This window comes from Haematobia irritans, chromosome 5 (assembly GCF_050003625.1).
Source record: "Haematobia irritans isolate KBUSLIRL chromosome 5, ASM5000362v1, whole genome shotgun sequence".
Classification (NCBI taxonomy): Eukaryota; Metazoa; Arthropoda; class Insecta; order Diptera; family Muscidae; genus Haematobia; species Haematobia irritans.
Genome location: NC_134401.1, coordinates 2,677,400 through 2,694,254, shown reverse-complemented (window position 1 = coordinate 2,694,254; position 16,855 = coordinate 2,677,400). Strand labels below are relative to the sequence as shown.

General features: G+C 31.9%; 1 protein-coding gene across 1 annotated transcript in view; it reads left to right on the top strand.

Annotated features, from left to right (window-relative positions):
• LOC142239395 (uncharacterized) overlaps window positions 1-16,855 on the top strand; it is a 101,677-nt gene that overhangs the window by 16,649 nt on the left and 68,173 nt on the right. The window contains exon 2 of the mRNA XM_075311177.1: window positions 14,915-15,616. Within this exon, the coding sequence (XP_075167292.1) occupies window positions 15,467-15,616 (150 nt within the window). The 5' untranslated portion in view covers window positions 14,915-15,466. The remainder of the gene's footprint in view (window positions 1-14,914; window positions 15,617-16,855) is intronic.

The window sequence follows — 16,855 nt, the reverse complement described above, 5'->3', positions numbered from 1 at the left end:
AGCCTCTTGGAGGAGCATAATTCATCCGATCCGGTTGAAATTTGCAACGTGGTGTTAGTATAAGGCCGCTAATAACCATGCCAAAATTGGTCCATATCGGTCTATAGTTATATATAGCCGATCCCCAATCACACAAAAATTGGTCCATATCGGTTCATAATCGAGCCAAAAATAATCTACCAAAATTTTTTTATAGAAAACATTGTCAAAATGTTATTTCTATAAAAAATTTTGTCAAAATTTTGTTTCTATAGAAAATTTTGTCAAAATTTTATTTCTATAGAAAATTTTGACAAAATTTTATTTCTATAGAAAATTTTGTCGAAATTTTATTTCTATAGAAAATTTTTTCCAAATTTTATTTCTATAGAAAATTTTGTCAAAATTTTACTTCTATAGAAAATGTTGTCAAAATTTTATTTCTACAGAAACTTTAAACTTAATTATATACGTATTTAATCGGTCTTTTTTAGTTTAATATATACCATGTATGGACTATGTGGTATATATTACGGTGTTAGGAAGATACCTTGCCATCGGCTTCAGTAGAAGTTTCTACGCAATCCATGGTGGAGGGTACATAAGCTTCGGCCTGGCCGAACTTACGGCCGTATATACTTGTTTTTTGCTGGGCAGTTAATCGGATTCAATTACACAAACCGAAACCGGATAGTGAAAAAAATCGGTTAATCGCGAAAACCAATTTTCTGTATTCCAATGAAATTTCTATCTACTTTGTCATATAATTCTTCCGAAAGTCTAACTTTTTGTAAAGAAGTACTGAAGATGAGAAGCATCCACTCTCGCACAACGATTTTACCTGTTTAGAGCGCGATTTAGGTTGCCGAGCTTGTGAGTGTAGCTGATTTTCTTTGGCGAACATATTATCATAATCTCTAACAAAAATTTAAAATTCAACCTTTTCGCCACAAATTTTCCAAAAAAAACGTCTCCGATCTCTTTATATTTTCATTTTTTATTCCTCATTTCAACATCAGTACCAGCATAAGTCCTTACATTACCGATGACATTTTCCAACGATAATTCCAAACAGTACTGTAAAATCGAAGCAAAACAAAAACAAATAATCAGCACTGCTATTGACTTTCAATATACAATGCATGTGTATGTAAACATTAATGAGAAGAACAAATGATTTCGTAAATGAACATTGAGAAAAACTACATTAAATGAATGGGAAAGGGCCTGGGGAAACATTATCTATTCAAGGTTTCAACAAGAACCAAAGCTCCAATAATAAAAACTCAAGGCAAAATTATCTAAAAATGTTTCATTTAAAGATTCAGTCTTTAAATACAACGAATTTAAGAAAAAGAGGGAGAAAGTACAAATTCTTTTATATAAAAATTATATACAGTTAAAGAATTTTATAGAATCTAATAAAAGAGTAGATCACATCATCTATCATACATGTATGATGACAACCATAAACATACACAACAACCATTCGACCCGTAGTAGTCTTGAAACTGTTCTCTACTACCCCAGTGGCATGTGTTGACAGTTGTAAAATTGCTGCTAATAAATTTTCTCTGGAGGATTATGAGAGTTCAGATCTGTGGCGTGGCAACAAGAATAAAATCCTCTTAAAGTGAAGCAAATTGCTAGTCTTAGATTATATATGGAGGATAGGTTCTAGGTAGGTAATGAAATGCTGGATGAAAATATTCGTGTTTTTTTCTATTCGCCGGCTGCTTTATTGACGTCATATCATCATCATTATCGTCATTCTTAATTTCATATTCTATAAATAAGAAAATTAATGATTTTTTCCCCTCTTCCATCCTCATACATAAGCTTCTCCTATTGTTTATGCTACAATTTATCCAGTATAAAGAATCTAAGCGATAAGGAACAAATAACAGACGCTTCGAAAGAAAAAAATATATGGCAATCTCATCATTGTCTTTTCAAGATAGATAGATGATAAAATAAGGGAAATAAACAACGAAAGATATAATAACGTCTATCACAAAAACAACAAGCATCGAAATGGACAAATGGCAGGAAACAATTATGGGGACCATATCAATGGTAACGAAGGACACCACTGCTGAAAGACATATCATATTTTGAAATATCGCCAAACTCATTGCTTCAGTTTTCGGATCATTATTGAAATCCCAGAAATGATGAAAGTGGCTTATATTTCTTGATGATTGAGCATTATTTATTGGTCTTTGGGATTATACGGCTAACGGCTGTTTAAATTTATAGACGACGAAAGAGAAAAGAACCAAAAACGAGAAAGCAGCAAATAAGCATACAACAGTCGGTTTTCCTACCAAATAGGTCTTCACCAAAGAGGTTCTAATTAAAAATTATTTATTAGCTAAAATACGTCATTCGTTAACAAATTGTCGGATAATTAAAAAAAAAAAAAACTTTCAGGGACTTTCCATATAATCTAACCAGTCTAAAGTTGTGTGAAATCAATCACATATGTATATATTAATAACAATATCATTGGCGCAAGACATTTCCATGTTTATAATTCATGGGAGCCACCGTGGTGCAATGGTTAGCATGCCCGCCTTGCATAGACAAGGTCGTGGGTTCGATTCCTACTTCGACCGAACACTAAAAAGTTTTTCAGCGGTGGATTATCCCACCTCAGTAATGCTGAGGGTTTCAAAGCTTCTCTAAGTGGTTTCAGTGCAATTTGGAACACCGTTCGGACTCGGCTATAAAAAGGAGGTCCCTTGTCATTGAGCTTAACATGGAATCGGGCAGCACTCAGTGATAAGAGAGAAGTTCACCAATGTGGTATCACAATGGACTGAATAGTCTAAGTGAGCCTGATACATCGGGCTGCCACCTATCCTAACCTAACCTTATAATTCATGGTGTTTCTTTATATTCGTCCTGAATGAATATTTCATTAATTTACAGCTTCGTTTAATAAAATTCATTAAATATTATCCAACTTAAAATCCATCTATTATTGAATATGTAGGTCAATCATTTCGTTTCGATTCCTTTCTTTCAACTCACAGCATGATGAATTTCTTCAAAAACATAAAAAACACTATCTAAATAGTTGACACTAATTTTGTGCTAAGTGCTCAATATTTTCTACTGCTAACATAGATTAAACAATAGCCATTAACCTATTTTTTACTTATTTGAAGCAACATTTCACTACAAACGTCTGCTAGAGTTTGCAACTACTTATGCATCCATTGTGAAAGGACGTGGATAAAGAAACCTTTAAAGAATGTCATTAAGCATTCTTTGGAAATTTCAATAATAAACATCAGAGGGTGTGAGAAACATCGAAAGTCACTTACTTAGTCATTATTGTTATTACTTTCTTTTTTGCGTAAGTAAAAAACAAGTAACGAAAGTTGACTAGAATGAGAAATAATTCGTAAATACCTACAAAATTGCTAAGCAAAATGTCCTTGATTAGAATATTCACAGTTGAATGATACAAATTCGCTTTAAGCCAAATTCTTCATTATATAATTAGTATTTCCCGTGATATTAGGATAAGTCATATTTGAGTGAGATCTTCTAATAAATTAGGGTAATGCGACAAAACAGAAAAGTCTATTGGATTGTCATCTGACGAATTGAACAGCCTCTGTTTTTATCCATTTACGTGCACTTTATGTTACGATATCGAGTATTGTTGGTACATCCATGGTACACCAAAGCAACTTCCAAAATGTCTTCATTTCCGTCATCTTAGATAAGGATGAATATCTCTATTTGCAATACCAAGAAAAAATCCTTGAAGGCTGTCCAAACTTTAAAACATTTTGCGTTACAGAAGCTCCTCCATTATTTGGTCTTAGTTTAGATCTTATCTATCGACCAAAGTTATCTCATACAAACTCTTCTTCCATACTATTTCACAATACGCAAGATGAATCCTCCATCTTCGTTTTTGTGTATTTATGTCTTACAAACATAACAGCCCAAAGACCTTAGACAAAAATCTTCATAACATACCCAAACTCCAAGAAATGTGCTGTTATTTCAAAAAAGATCTAACTCGGAATAAAATTTATTCATAAAATTGGTAAGCCTATATCAGTTTGATAAACTATCCGGACAATTTGTTTTTTTTTCATATACAAATGTTCAATTTGAGCTAAGTTTAGTTTCTGATCCTATTTAAACTGTGGGAACAGTATACATTTTTTGAGTTATGTCACTTTCGTAGGAAGTGATTGTACAACAGTTTGTAGCTGTTTCTGACAAATATGCCATTGCTTAACATAATGGGTATATAGACACAGCAGGAATCTAAACAAAAAGTGACCTTGTCTTCAAAATAAAAGACATTTCTATATGACGGAAATAAAGTTGTTGCCAGATGGGATTTCAATAAAATGACAGTAGCCAAAAAAAAATATTTAACAAATATTTCTCTTATTTAATTTATAAAAGTATAATTACTATTTAAGCTACAGTTTTATTTGAATTTTTTATAAGTTTTATCCTGCAATCCAATTTCTCAATTCATTACCACCGACGCAGATTGAAAAATGGTTGCAATTAAAAATGAATTTTCCCAATGAATCACTGAATTAATTTTTGTGAATGATTTTTAATTTTTACAAAACATTTTATAAATAATTTTTTAATTGTATAATTTTCAAATTCACTTAAATTTTTTATTGAAAAAATATTGATAATATTTTTTTCTGTGTGATATTCATTACAAAGATAGCAATTTCAATTTTATAAATCTCCATTCCCATCATCACACGTGGCAACATTGTTTCATCTGTCGTGCAGTGCATTTATACATTCAGGCATACTCACACATACATGTCGATAGCATTTAATCCTTCACACACAATATTCCTTGTGTATGTGTCATGGCTAAATGTTACAGGTTAGCAAATGTATGAGTATCAATGTTGGATTATGTTTTGCCCATTTTATTTGCTTACAATGATGCATGACATGAAAAGCATGCTAAGCTTATTCGAAAAACTTAAATTTAATGAAATTTTACTTAACAGCTTAAATTCCTACTGTTATCACTCATAAGGAAAAAGTACAAATTGGTTATTGGAGATTAAGGCAGGACCAAAGTTTCTGAAACTTATACTATGAAAGATAAAATCATATCACAGGAAAACATACAAATATAGAATAGTCAAATAAAACTCCACAACAAGCGATATGTACTTCTTAATACCTGTGATGATATAGTAAAAATTTAATTAAGATGAACTCTTATATAGACATAGTGGCTATTACGACGACTTCCTTATTATCTACAAATTATAAAAAATTTCATATTTCCACTTTCTCAAGCTGCTGGCAATTTGACAACAACCTCGCCAATAATAATAATAATTCTATTCCAATTGCAAACATTGGTTTGGTTACTTATAGGTCTACTATTCCAAACGGAAGACTCCAACCGACATTGCTCGCATAAATGTCGCCAACATAAATTGACATGACCTCGGAAAAATATAAAACATTCGAAAACATATTTTTTCAAACATCATACCTAAATAGAAATTTTTTGCCAAAATCATTATACTATTCATAAATTCTATCAATGGAATAAACGACATTAATGTCACTGGTAAAAACCAAACGATGCCAACAACTCCTTGAACAATTATGAATTCTTTGCCAGACTCTAGTTTATCAATGTTATTAATAATCTCAAAAATTTAACTATTTAATTAAATTGGTAGAAAATATTGATTAAGTATTTGTGAAAAAGTCTAAAATTTTATTAAATACTCTAATAATGTTTCTCTTACAATAGTTGGCTAATTAAAATTTAATTCCATCTCAATATGGGTAAATCCCATATCTCACGACAATGAAATTAATCGGTATTTTCCCAGTTGCATCTCTCAAGTCTCCCTCTCTCTCTTCGCCTCTCATTCTCTATACATTTCCCTTTATGTATTATATGGAAGAACATATTTTGTTGACACTTTTGCAAATTGATAATTGGAATTGGAACTTCTGTTATGCACTTGTATGCATCATGTCTTTCATGGTCAATGCGAGGCTGTCAAGTGCGTCACACACAACTGATATGGCTGCTGGATGTCCTCTATTTACGACCAGACGAACAATATCATGGTGTGAGCTACAAACTTTCTTTGCTATGTGAAGATTATCATATTGCCTCTATAAACACAATACTGGAAAGATAACATATAAATATACTCATACATGCCCTGCAAACAAAGGCAAAGTCATTTTGCCTTCAAAACAAAAAAAAACATTCACTAGCTTCAATATATTCTGTTCAAGTTAGTTAAAGTTAGTTATACAGTCCTGTATTTAATGCAATTCCCAGAGTTTAGTTTATAGCTAAAAAATCGGAAAAAAGGATAATTGTTAAAACAACATCAATATAACGTTTTCCACAAGACTAGAAAACTTTTCGTTTTTAGAGCAAAGGCCCAGTTGTAATCATAACGGGTGGCATCAAAAAATTAATTTAAAGAGTATGGGAGTTACACGCAGAGAAGGAATAATCGTATGATCATTTCAACCATATTTCTGAAGCAAAAAAAAATATTTTTTTTTTTTGGCTCTTGGATCATGTTTGAGGTATTATGATATTATTTCTGTGGGTGTGATTAAGTCTAAATAGTGCAATTTTATAATTTATGATATACACTTTCAAATGCTTGCTGGGATATAAATGCAAGCCACGTTTCTCTCTTTATTTTTTCTTTCATTTTTTTTTCTATTTCATATAAAACTAAATACAAGTCTTTGTACTTGTAAGGAAAATAAAAAGATTGAAGAAAACGTACAAAAAAACAAGTGGACCACATTTAAACTTCGCTATCCTTTTCTTTGTTTTTCTTGTTATTTGAAAATTTCTCGCTTCATCACGAGCCAAGTCATTTTTCATGTTAGTCACACGAGTTTTATGTGTTTGTTTACATTCTTCTGCTTCAGTAGCCACAGCGGCAGCGATAACAGTTGTGGTAGTGGCCATTCCTTAAACGCCAACATTGAGTGTACGTACAGTGGTGGCAACTTTGCGTTTTTTTATTCAAAACTAATCATCATCTAAACTCCCTCTTAGATATTCGGAAAATCTTTATTCAGAGAGATTAATTTGTTGCTGCTTCCTTGTTCTTTATATGCTTAAAACTTACTGAACATTTTTAAAGCTTATACTTCGAGCAGCCTACGTTTCCTACTTTACTCGCTTGATTTACCATTATGCTCCCTTTTTTGCATTTATATTAATAAACCTTGTATTTAACCAACTAAACGACATTCCCTCACTCCTGAAAAAGTTGTATTTCATAAAAGGGAATATATATATAAAAGTATACCCGCCCCTTTAAACTCCAGGAAGAGTGAATGTCACTGTCAGCTTTTAAATATTGGTTGAGCATAAACCGGACGAATCAATGATAATTGGCCGATTTGAATGATCTTTGTAAAAATCTCTCCTATAAATCGTAATTAAATATTATATATAATTATAATTACGTGGTGATGAGTCAACAAATTGTATTCTACACTAAATAGTTATGCCCATATTCATAATAATTTACTGACCGTTTACCGAAGGAATTTGTATGGTAATAGTAGGTTTAAAGTGTATGTTAACTTTTATGAATATGAGGGTTAGTCGATCCACTGACACTTTATCTTCTACAATCGATTCCTATTTAAAGCTCTAGTATATGCTAAAATATTTAGGTGTCGCAAAAGTTGTACTCCTTAACAAAACAACATATTGGTATCATTGTTAAATTGTCTGTAAATATTCATACTCACTTCATGCAGTATTCTCTCTCAATTTCTCTCTTTCACTATTACTCATACTCTCTGGGAAATTTAGTGGAACATTTGTTTGGTATTCTTTTATAGTGAGGACCTGATTGCGTATACTTGTTATCATCTACTGTGTGTGTTTGTGTTGGCCCAGGAAACCGGTATTTTTTGTATACACTCTTCATTTTTATTGTTTGTTACTTTTGACAACAACCCCTTTCAATAGAACACATGGTTTATGTGTACATGGGTATTACAAAAATAAGGGGTTTTTTGTCATTTCTACACCTATTTTGTGTTGACAGTTATTTTGAAGCTGCTGCTTCGCTGTCACGACGCTGTGCCACAATGGCAAAAGAAATTGTGCAAAAATTCAGTTGACGTTTATTGGTATAATCGAGCGGTTGTCAATATCGAAAAATATACCTCGCCTCGGGGTTTCCGAACGGGTGTGTGTGTGCAGAATTAATTCACGTGCGACTATTATCGAGACACGCAATATTTGTTTATGTGTCTTTTTTTGTTTGATTTTATTTTGTGTGTAAGCACTTTTCCACTGACCAAACCCCCTCGATTGTGATAATATTCTTTTCTTTTCTGTTTACATTTGCGAAAAACCCCGACGGCTTTTGTTATATAGTGATTGTTATAGTGCGACTGGTGAGCTGGTGTTTTTGGGGTATTAAAGAAAAAAAAAATACATTGATGTTAATATCGCATCGAATGTGCCACAAAGCAAAATAATATCCAAAAGGGAACAAGGCTGTAATTACCAAGAAACCTATTGTGTGTTTACTGCTTTTATTTCAACAACAACAAAACATACCAATTTCTCCATCAAAGTTCCTTGCAATTAAATTGTCGCAGACAGTGTATTCAACAAACTAAAATAGCCATAAAATGTGTGATAATTTTTGTGTGTTGGGAAAAATTCACTTTTTATTTATTTTTAGATTTGCATATTCTTTGCAGCTTCCAAAAATATACACATGACTTTCTTTATTTATAGTTTTCTATGGCATTTCTTTTATGTCAGCATCTCCTTCCGCTTTTGTCTCTCTCTCTTCTAGGATGAAAAGTCATCCCTTGTTCTCTAATATTCGAGAGAGCGAGAGAGAATCGGAGAGAATTTTAACCTCTTAAATTCTTACAACATTTCTCTTAAGTTGTCCTCCACAGCATCCCTATCATTTTTTGCTTACATGATGGTTGGCGCTTTTTTCCTACAATCCCCTACAAGCTATATGGCCCATTTGCAACATTCGTAAAAGGATGCCAATGTTGACTAACTAAGTTACTTTGTTTTTGTACCACCGCCCCCTATACCACTGAGACTTCACCACTTTCTGTAGCTATTCTATTGCTTCTTTGTATCACCACCATCTTCATCATCATCTGCATGAGAATTTTATGTGGTACACAACAACTCTATAGTCACCGCTGCTACCGCTTCTTTTGTACGTTTGCGTGGGCAACTGCGTCATTAGTGGTCTAGTCTCTGTAGACATTTAACGTAATCACACATTGTGTCGCATTGTTTATCAGCTTCTCTCTGGACAGAAATAAAAGTGAAAGTTACAGCAAATGTTAAAGAAACGCTTAAGGACCGTCGTAGATTGTTCAACACATAGCGCTAATTAATCCCGTTTATCTACTACATTGAAAGCATTTTTAATTGTAAAAATGTTATGAGAAAGAAAAAACAAACAAAAAAAAAATAATTAAAACCTAACTTAACAAAATCTCGAATAATAAAAGGTGATTGTGTGTGCATGTGATTGAGAAATTTTTGGAGATTTTAACTCCAAAATAAAAATTGTGTATGTATTTAACACATATACATACAATTAAATACCCCAAAAAGGCTAAACAGAAACGTTGTCTTACCTACGAATAGTTGGTACTTCGAACTCCTAATTGCAAATAATGGTATTGAATTACACTAAAGTCATTAGAAAATTCAAATACTGAGAAACGCTCCAAAAATGCCTAATGAATCGGTACAAAGTTGTGTTAAATGAAAATTAAATGTTAATATACAGTTTTACCGGCGGTATTCCCAAAAACTGACAGCACACGTAGATAAACTACATTTTTACAAAAACGTATATAATAAAGTGATTTTTTTCCAATCTCTACCAAAATTAAAGTATTGAAATGTAGAAAAAAAATTAATAAGGATTTTTTAGGTGTTTGTGATATGTCTCAATGAATTTGGACCAGAAACTTTAAATTTTCTATCTTGTATATATCTTAAAACATCTATTCTCAATAAAAAATTATATTCATTCAATAAAAATTAATTTTAAATACAATTCTCAAGGCGGGCATATAGAAATTCTTATTAACGAAATGGAAAATAATACAAAAAAATCGTTCTCACCACCAGTACTTACCACAAATGCATACTAGTACATGTAATGGTTTCATTAAAAAAAAACTAAACTACAAGTGTAGATTAACCAACAGAGGAAAAAAATGTTTTTCAAATTTATTTGGGCAACGCCCTATAGACTGCAAGATGGTTGGATGGACGCACGTTTCGGAATTACCACATTCCTCATCAGCATCCCCTACTTGCAGCAAAACTATCCACCAATTATCAGAATAAATTCGGGCAGTTGACTAAACCCAAAGTGAACCATACTTGAACCTTCCGAAAAAGGTTTATGATAGTGGGCTTTTGCCGAAATAAATATTTGTACAAACATCTCTCTTTTCCTTTGCCACTGTCGATTTGAGTGCAGTTGGCTGGGTTTATTATGAGCGTGCTTCCTCTTACTTCATTCGTTTTGTTTTGTTATTGTTGGTTTATTCTTCAAGCATTATTGTTGTTTTTATTTCAGCTTAAAACCATGCCTTGACTAAACTACAAGTATAGCTTAACCAACAGAGGAAAATAATGTTTGTCAAATTTATTTGGACAAAGCCCTATAGACTGCAAGATGGTTAGATGGACGCACGTTCCAGAATTACCACATTCCTCATCAGCATCCTCTACTTGCAGCAAAACTATCAACGAATTATCAGAAAAAATTTTATCAAAAATCTACAAAATTTAAAACAAAAAAACGTATTTGGAAGTCAAAATTTTAAAAAATTTTAATTTTTCTAAAGAAAATGTTCCCAAAATTTTATTTCAATAGAAAATTTTCCCAAAATTTTATTTCTATAGAAAAATTGTCAAAATTTTATTTCTAAAGAAAATAACAAAATTTTATTTCTATAGAGAATTTTGCAAAATTGTATTTGTCAAACCTGTAGAAAATTTGTCATCACTTTATTTCTATAGATTATTTTTTCAACTCTTTATTTCTATAGAAAATTTGGTCAACATTTTATTTATATATGTAAAATTGAAGTACCTCTAAGTTGGAGAGGAAGATATTCTAAATGAGATTAAAATAACGACAACAGTTTACAGGTTATAACCATTAACGAATCTAGAGAATGTTCAGTCAGAATGACTTTACTAATCCAATCCAATACAGTAAAAATATATAGTGGCAAATTGTAAATAGTTTAATTCTGGAGTTGGGCTAAATTTTTCTGGATGGAACTTTCTATGCTTATTAGAGTGACCGCAACTTATATGGGGCAAAAAAAAATGTCGGAATCTTGTTCGCCTTAACCCCACAAAACGAATCCCCTTTCCAGATATTGGGATAGCCAAAATTTGAGCCCGATTAAACGACGTTAACACGTGCCGCTCGTCGCTCAAAATTTGAAAAAAAACGAATGTTTTGTTCAAAAAGTTGACGTATTGAGCCATAACTCGAGAACGGTAAATAATAAAAACACGCACGATATCACAAACGATAGCTTATTTTGTCCTTAAAAATTTATGTTATGAACAAAACTATTGCAACTCTGAGTCAAGCCGAGTTACGCCAACCTTTAGCTTCGAAAACGCGACCTAGTGCCACTAGGAGCATTCGCCTCAACCCCACAAAATGAATCCCCTTTCCAGATATTGGGATAGCCAAAATTCGTACCCGATTAAACGACGTTAACACGTACCGCCAAACTTTTTGGCCAAAAAATTCGTTTTGTTTTCAAATTTTAAGCGACGAGCGGCACGTGTTAACGTCGTTTAATTGGGCTCAAATTTTAGTTATCCCAATATATGGAAAGGGGATTCGTTTTGTGGGGTTAAGGCGAATGCTCCTAGTGGCACCAGGTCGCGTTTTCGAAGCTAAAGGCTGGCGTAACTCGGTTTGACTCAGCGACAAGCGGCACGTGTTAACGTCGTTTAATCGGGCTCAAATTTTGGCTATCCCAATATCTGGAAAGTGGATTTGTTTTGTGGGGATAAGGCGAACAAGATTCCGACATTTTTTTTTTGCCCCATATAAGCATTGCTTATGCCCATTACATATATCATAAGATTATTGAATCTATTACCACATATCATTCAAATTAAGACTCCGTTTTCTCATTGCCAAACCCGCTTACGCCGAAAAATACCAATAACATTTGTATGTAAATTTGTGAATTAAAAACCACATAAGTCATACCAAAATGATAATGGAACAGTTTTCTCATAGGAAGTGTGTACGTGAGGGCGAATTTTTATTTGAACCATAGCATAAATTCTTCTTAATGTCGAGTCTTTGGAAATTTAAGAAAAATAAAAAAATTAAGAAACAAAAAACAGAAAAAAATAATTTTCAAATTTTCTTTCTTGTATCAAGAAAATGTAAAACAAAATTTTTTCTATTTGGTCAAAAAATGTGTCTTAAACACAGAAAAAAATTTCACGAAAATTTTTCCAATTAAAATTTTAGTTGAGGTTTACAAAATATTCAATTAAAAATATTATTGTTTGAACACATTTTTTAAATGAAACAAACAAAAATCAATCACAAAAATTATTAGTATCAATTAATATTTTAATTCGATCAATTAATTTTTTAATTAACCTTCAGTTAATTTTTTAATTGATCATTTCTGTGATTGAAGACATTTCATTTAAAAAATTAATTGGATCAATTAATTTCGTGATTGAATCAGAAAAAAATTTTTGTGTGAAGGTATCATCACATCAATTCTCCGCTTCTTTGGCTGGGAATTAATTAAAGTAACTACAAAATCTTTGGAACAGGGCAAGCTATTTTTTCCGTGTGTTCAAACTTAATATCACATTGTCCCACTCAAGCCACACCAGTAAACCATGTTTTTACTAAAACACCTTATAGTGACGAATTCCACTAATTCAGTAGTATGGCATTTGAACTAAAAAAGTCTGTTTCCTAGTTATTTTTTATGGGCACCTTTTTAGGATAGGGAAATGTATGGACTTCTCTTATATTTTCCATAGTAAACAGAACGTTAATACCTAAATAAACTGGTAGTATAAGTAAGCGAGCCGCAATGGACCTATGATGAACTTCCCAGCAAAAAAAATTGGAAGTTCTTCCAAAGGCACAACCTTAAAAGCACTTCCAGAAGATGCACTCCCAATGATGGTCATTATTTTAACTACCAAGGAAGTTCTTTTAATTCAATTTTTTATAACTTGGTTTTTTCACACTTTTACCCCCATTTTCATAAAGCTCCGTTAGTGTTCCGTTAACTAACCAACTTTTAAACCGTATTATGGACGAAGCTGTCATACTGTCTTTATATTCCATAGGCCAGTTAGGAACTTAACTGACGAAAAAATTTCAGTTAAAGTTAACCGGAGAGAAGATATTTGCCATTTACTTTCTGTTAACTGGCAGTTAAAGCCTAACGGAGCTACATGAAAATGGCCGTTAATGGATAATTTTAACTTTTTTTGTTTCAAATAGGTTAAAAACATAGTAAGAATTCATAACATTGTACAAAATATTTGAATTTTGTCGAAAAATTCTAAATCCAATCTGAAAAAATTGTGAATTTTTGAAAATATTTGAGGTCAAACGTTTCCGAGAAGCGTTAGAATTCATTAAAAATTATAAAAAATTATAAAAATTATTTATTTGACAAAATATCACAGAATTTTTTAATTTACATCCAAAACATTGAATCCGGATCACACCTAAAGAAGTAATGCAAATTCAGTGCAACGGCTGTTGAAATGGAGGACTTCCGTCCTATGACAAGCCCATGTTAAATTCATCGCTTCTGCGTCAATTTTGCACCACTTCCGGATCCCAAAAGAACATTTTCATTACTTTTTTGGCGACGCTTTTTTTGCTGGGTTGAAATATTCATATTTGGAAATAATTATTCTTTTATTATTTCTATTTATAAACTATAAATCTAAAACGCTTTATTCCCCCATTGATTACCTTAAATACGTACCATTTTGTAGTAAATCGCTTTATTCCAACTATCATTATAATCCTTTGATAATAATTTTAATTTAATCAAACGAAAGCTTTTCACTTTCATTTTGCGTCTACTTCATAAGAGCAAAAGTATTTTCCATTAATAAAACTTTGTCATTGTGAATTTTTTATACATTTTCCATAAATTTCCAACATCATTAATCAAAAGAAACTTTTGCACAAATTTTTTCTCTGACAACTAAGAAATTTTACTTATGCAAAGAACAACAAAGTATTGCACAAAGTAGGAAGGCATCTATAGCATTTCCTTGACAAATTTCAACTATGATTAATCCTCAAAGCTGTGACGTAGGTCAAGGTTTTATTTTACATTCTATGGGGATAACAAAAGTCGTAAATTTAAATAGGGATATATGAGAGATAAACTAAAGCATACACTCACACATAGGGTGTCAAATAGAATAATGGCTTGCAATAGCAAAACTTACAAACACTTTTACTGAACTAATGCAAGAAAAATCAAAGGAAGATGTAAACACAAACGCACACAAACACCAACTTTGTTGCCAAAGACGGAAATAAATACAAATGGAATAATGTTCCACAAAATAAAATTAAACAAAATACCATTCTAATAAAAAGAAAAAAATGTTAACCTTGCTTCCGAACAAAAAAACACACACAATAATGTAATAATCAAGAAAATTAAACAAAAACTTTTTGTGAATTTCTCAAAAAGAACAAATGAGAGTTAGTGTAGCTAACAGCAAACAACAAATGAAAATTATTCTAATAAAATTTTGTTATAAACCAAAAACAAAAAAAGTACCACAACATCCCTTCTCATTTTGTTTTTGTTTTGTTGTTCCCAACAATAGGCAAAAGAAGAACAAAATTCAAGGTGACACATTTCATTAAAGGAAATGAAAAAGAAACACAAACGCAGCCATATTGGCGGAACGAACGCAGTGCTAAAAATATTTTAATGGGCATACTCCCAGAAGGCAAAACACCACAAAACACGATAACAACAAAATACGGACTTACGAACGAATGAAAGACATAAGCAAATAATCCTAATTCAAAAGCATCTTCAAAGATCTATGGATCAAGCAGAAACAACGGAAAGCTTGAATGTAAAAAAGGAAGCTAAGCTAAAAACGATGTCACATCAAAAACGAAACCCAGTTCGTTGACTAATAGCAAAGATGAAGCGAAAGCATTTGCAACTAATTCCACGTCTCAAATGGAAACAGCCACATTTATAATTGGTTAAGAAATATCAAAAACATAAAGCTCAAATTAAATTATCACAAAAAGCAATATTTTAAACAAAAATTATCAAATTGAATATCACCAAGTATAATAAGAATCGTATACAACAACAAAAAAAAACACAACAATAACGATACTAAAATATTTTAATAAAAATGCCTTTCGGCCGTAAATCACCATTTGAGGCATTGGCCTTGCCCGGTGTTATTTTAGCCTACAAATATAGTCAATTTCGTCAGAGACGTAGAGAAGCTGCAAGTCGGCGTGTTACGGAACGAGAACTTTCAGCATTACATCATAAAATCGTAAGTATTCACTTTAATAAGAAAATATCTGTATCTAAATGAGATAAGGAAGAATGAAAAAAAATGTTTGATATTTATATAAATTATTACGAGGTGGCGTATACTTACTAGCATTTTAATTAAAATAAGTATACACACTATGATCCAAATATCACAATGTACTGAATAGTCTAAGTGAGCTTGAAATAAATCGGGCTGCCACTTTAATTTATGGTCCCAATATTGTTATAAAAAAGTGATTTTTAAGAGCTCTCGGAATATTACAAAAAATACATTAAATTTAGAGAAATCCACGAATCTTTATTTGAATTTGAAGATTATTTCATGAAAATGTTGCATGCGACTGCCTCAAATGGTCCATCCATTTCGGCAGGTATCGCACGAATAAATGCTTCAATGTTGTATTCTAATGCATCAATTGAAACGTACTTATCTGTATAAAAATGAGCTTTAACATTGCCCCATTTGCACTATTTAGGCATCCAATTGACGGTGCCGAACGGTAAATAAAATGTTCACCGAACTCGTCTCTCAATAACTGCCTTTTTTACGCATGCTGTGTAGCATGTCTTGTTTAAACCACATGTCATGCAAGTTAAGCTCTTGCATTTTGGGTGCAAAACAAGGTGGATATCATCTCATGGTAACGCATACCGAAGAAGTCCGGTCCAATGATGCTACCAGACCGTAAACTGTACCAAACTGTGACATTTTCTGGATGCATTGGTAGCTTGTGCAATTCTTCTGGCTGATCTTGATTCCCAAATCGGCAATTCTGTATATTTAAATACCCATTGAGACAAAAATGGGCTGTTTAAACCAAGGTTGCCAAAAAGATAACATCTAAAAAAAATCAATCAATCGATGATTAAACCCGTCAGTTATGGTGAATTCAAAAGAAAACTCATTTTCCCATATAGGGAAAAATTATAATTATACGCACTATGGTCCACAAATAACAACGAAGTTAATTGACATGCTTACACATTTTTTTCGATATACTAAATTTTCCTTGAAGTTCGTCGATTTTATTTAGAGAAAATATATAGTGCTGACTATAAAATTATTCGGAATTTTATCTTAATCGATATCTTTACATAAGCTGTAATTGAAAATTTTGTGTTATTTAAGTTTATAGTAAAAATAAAAATAATTTCTTTTAGGGCAAACAAAGTACCTTAACACCAAAGAGACCTTTACTTTTGAATTTTTCTTTTCTATTTAAATCATTTCATCATA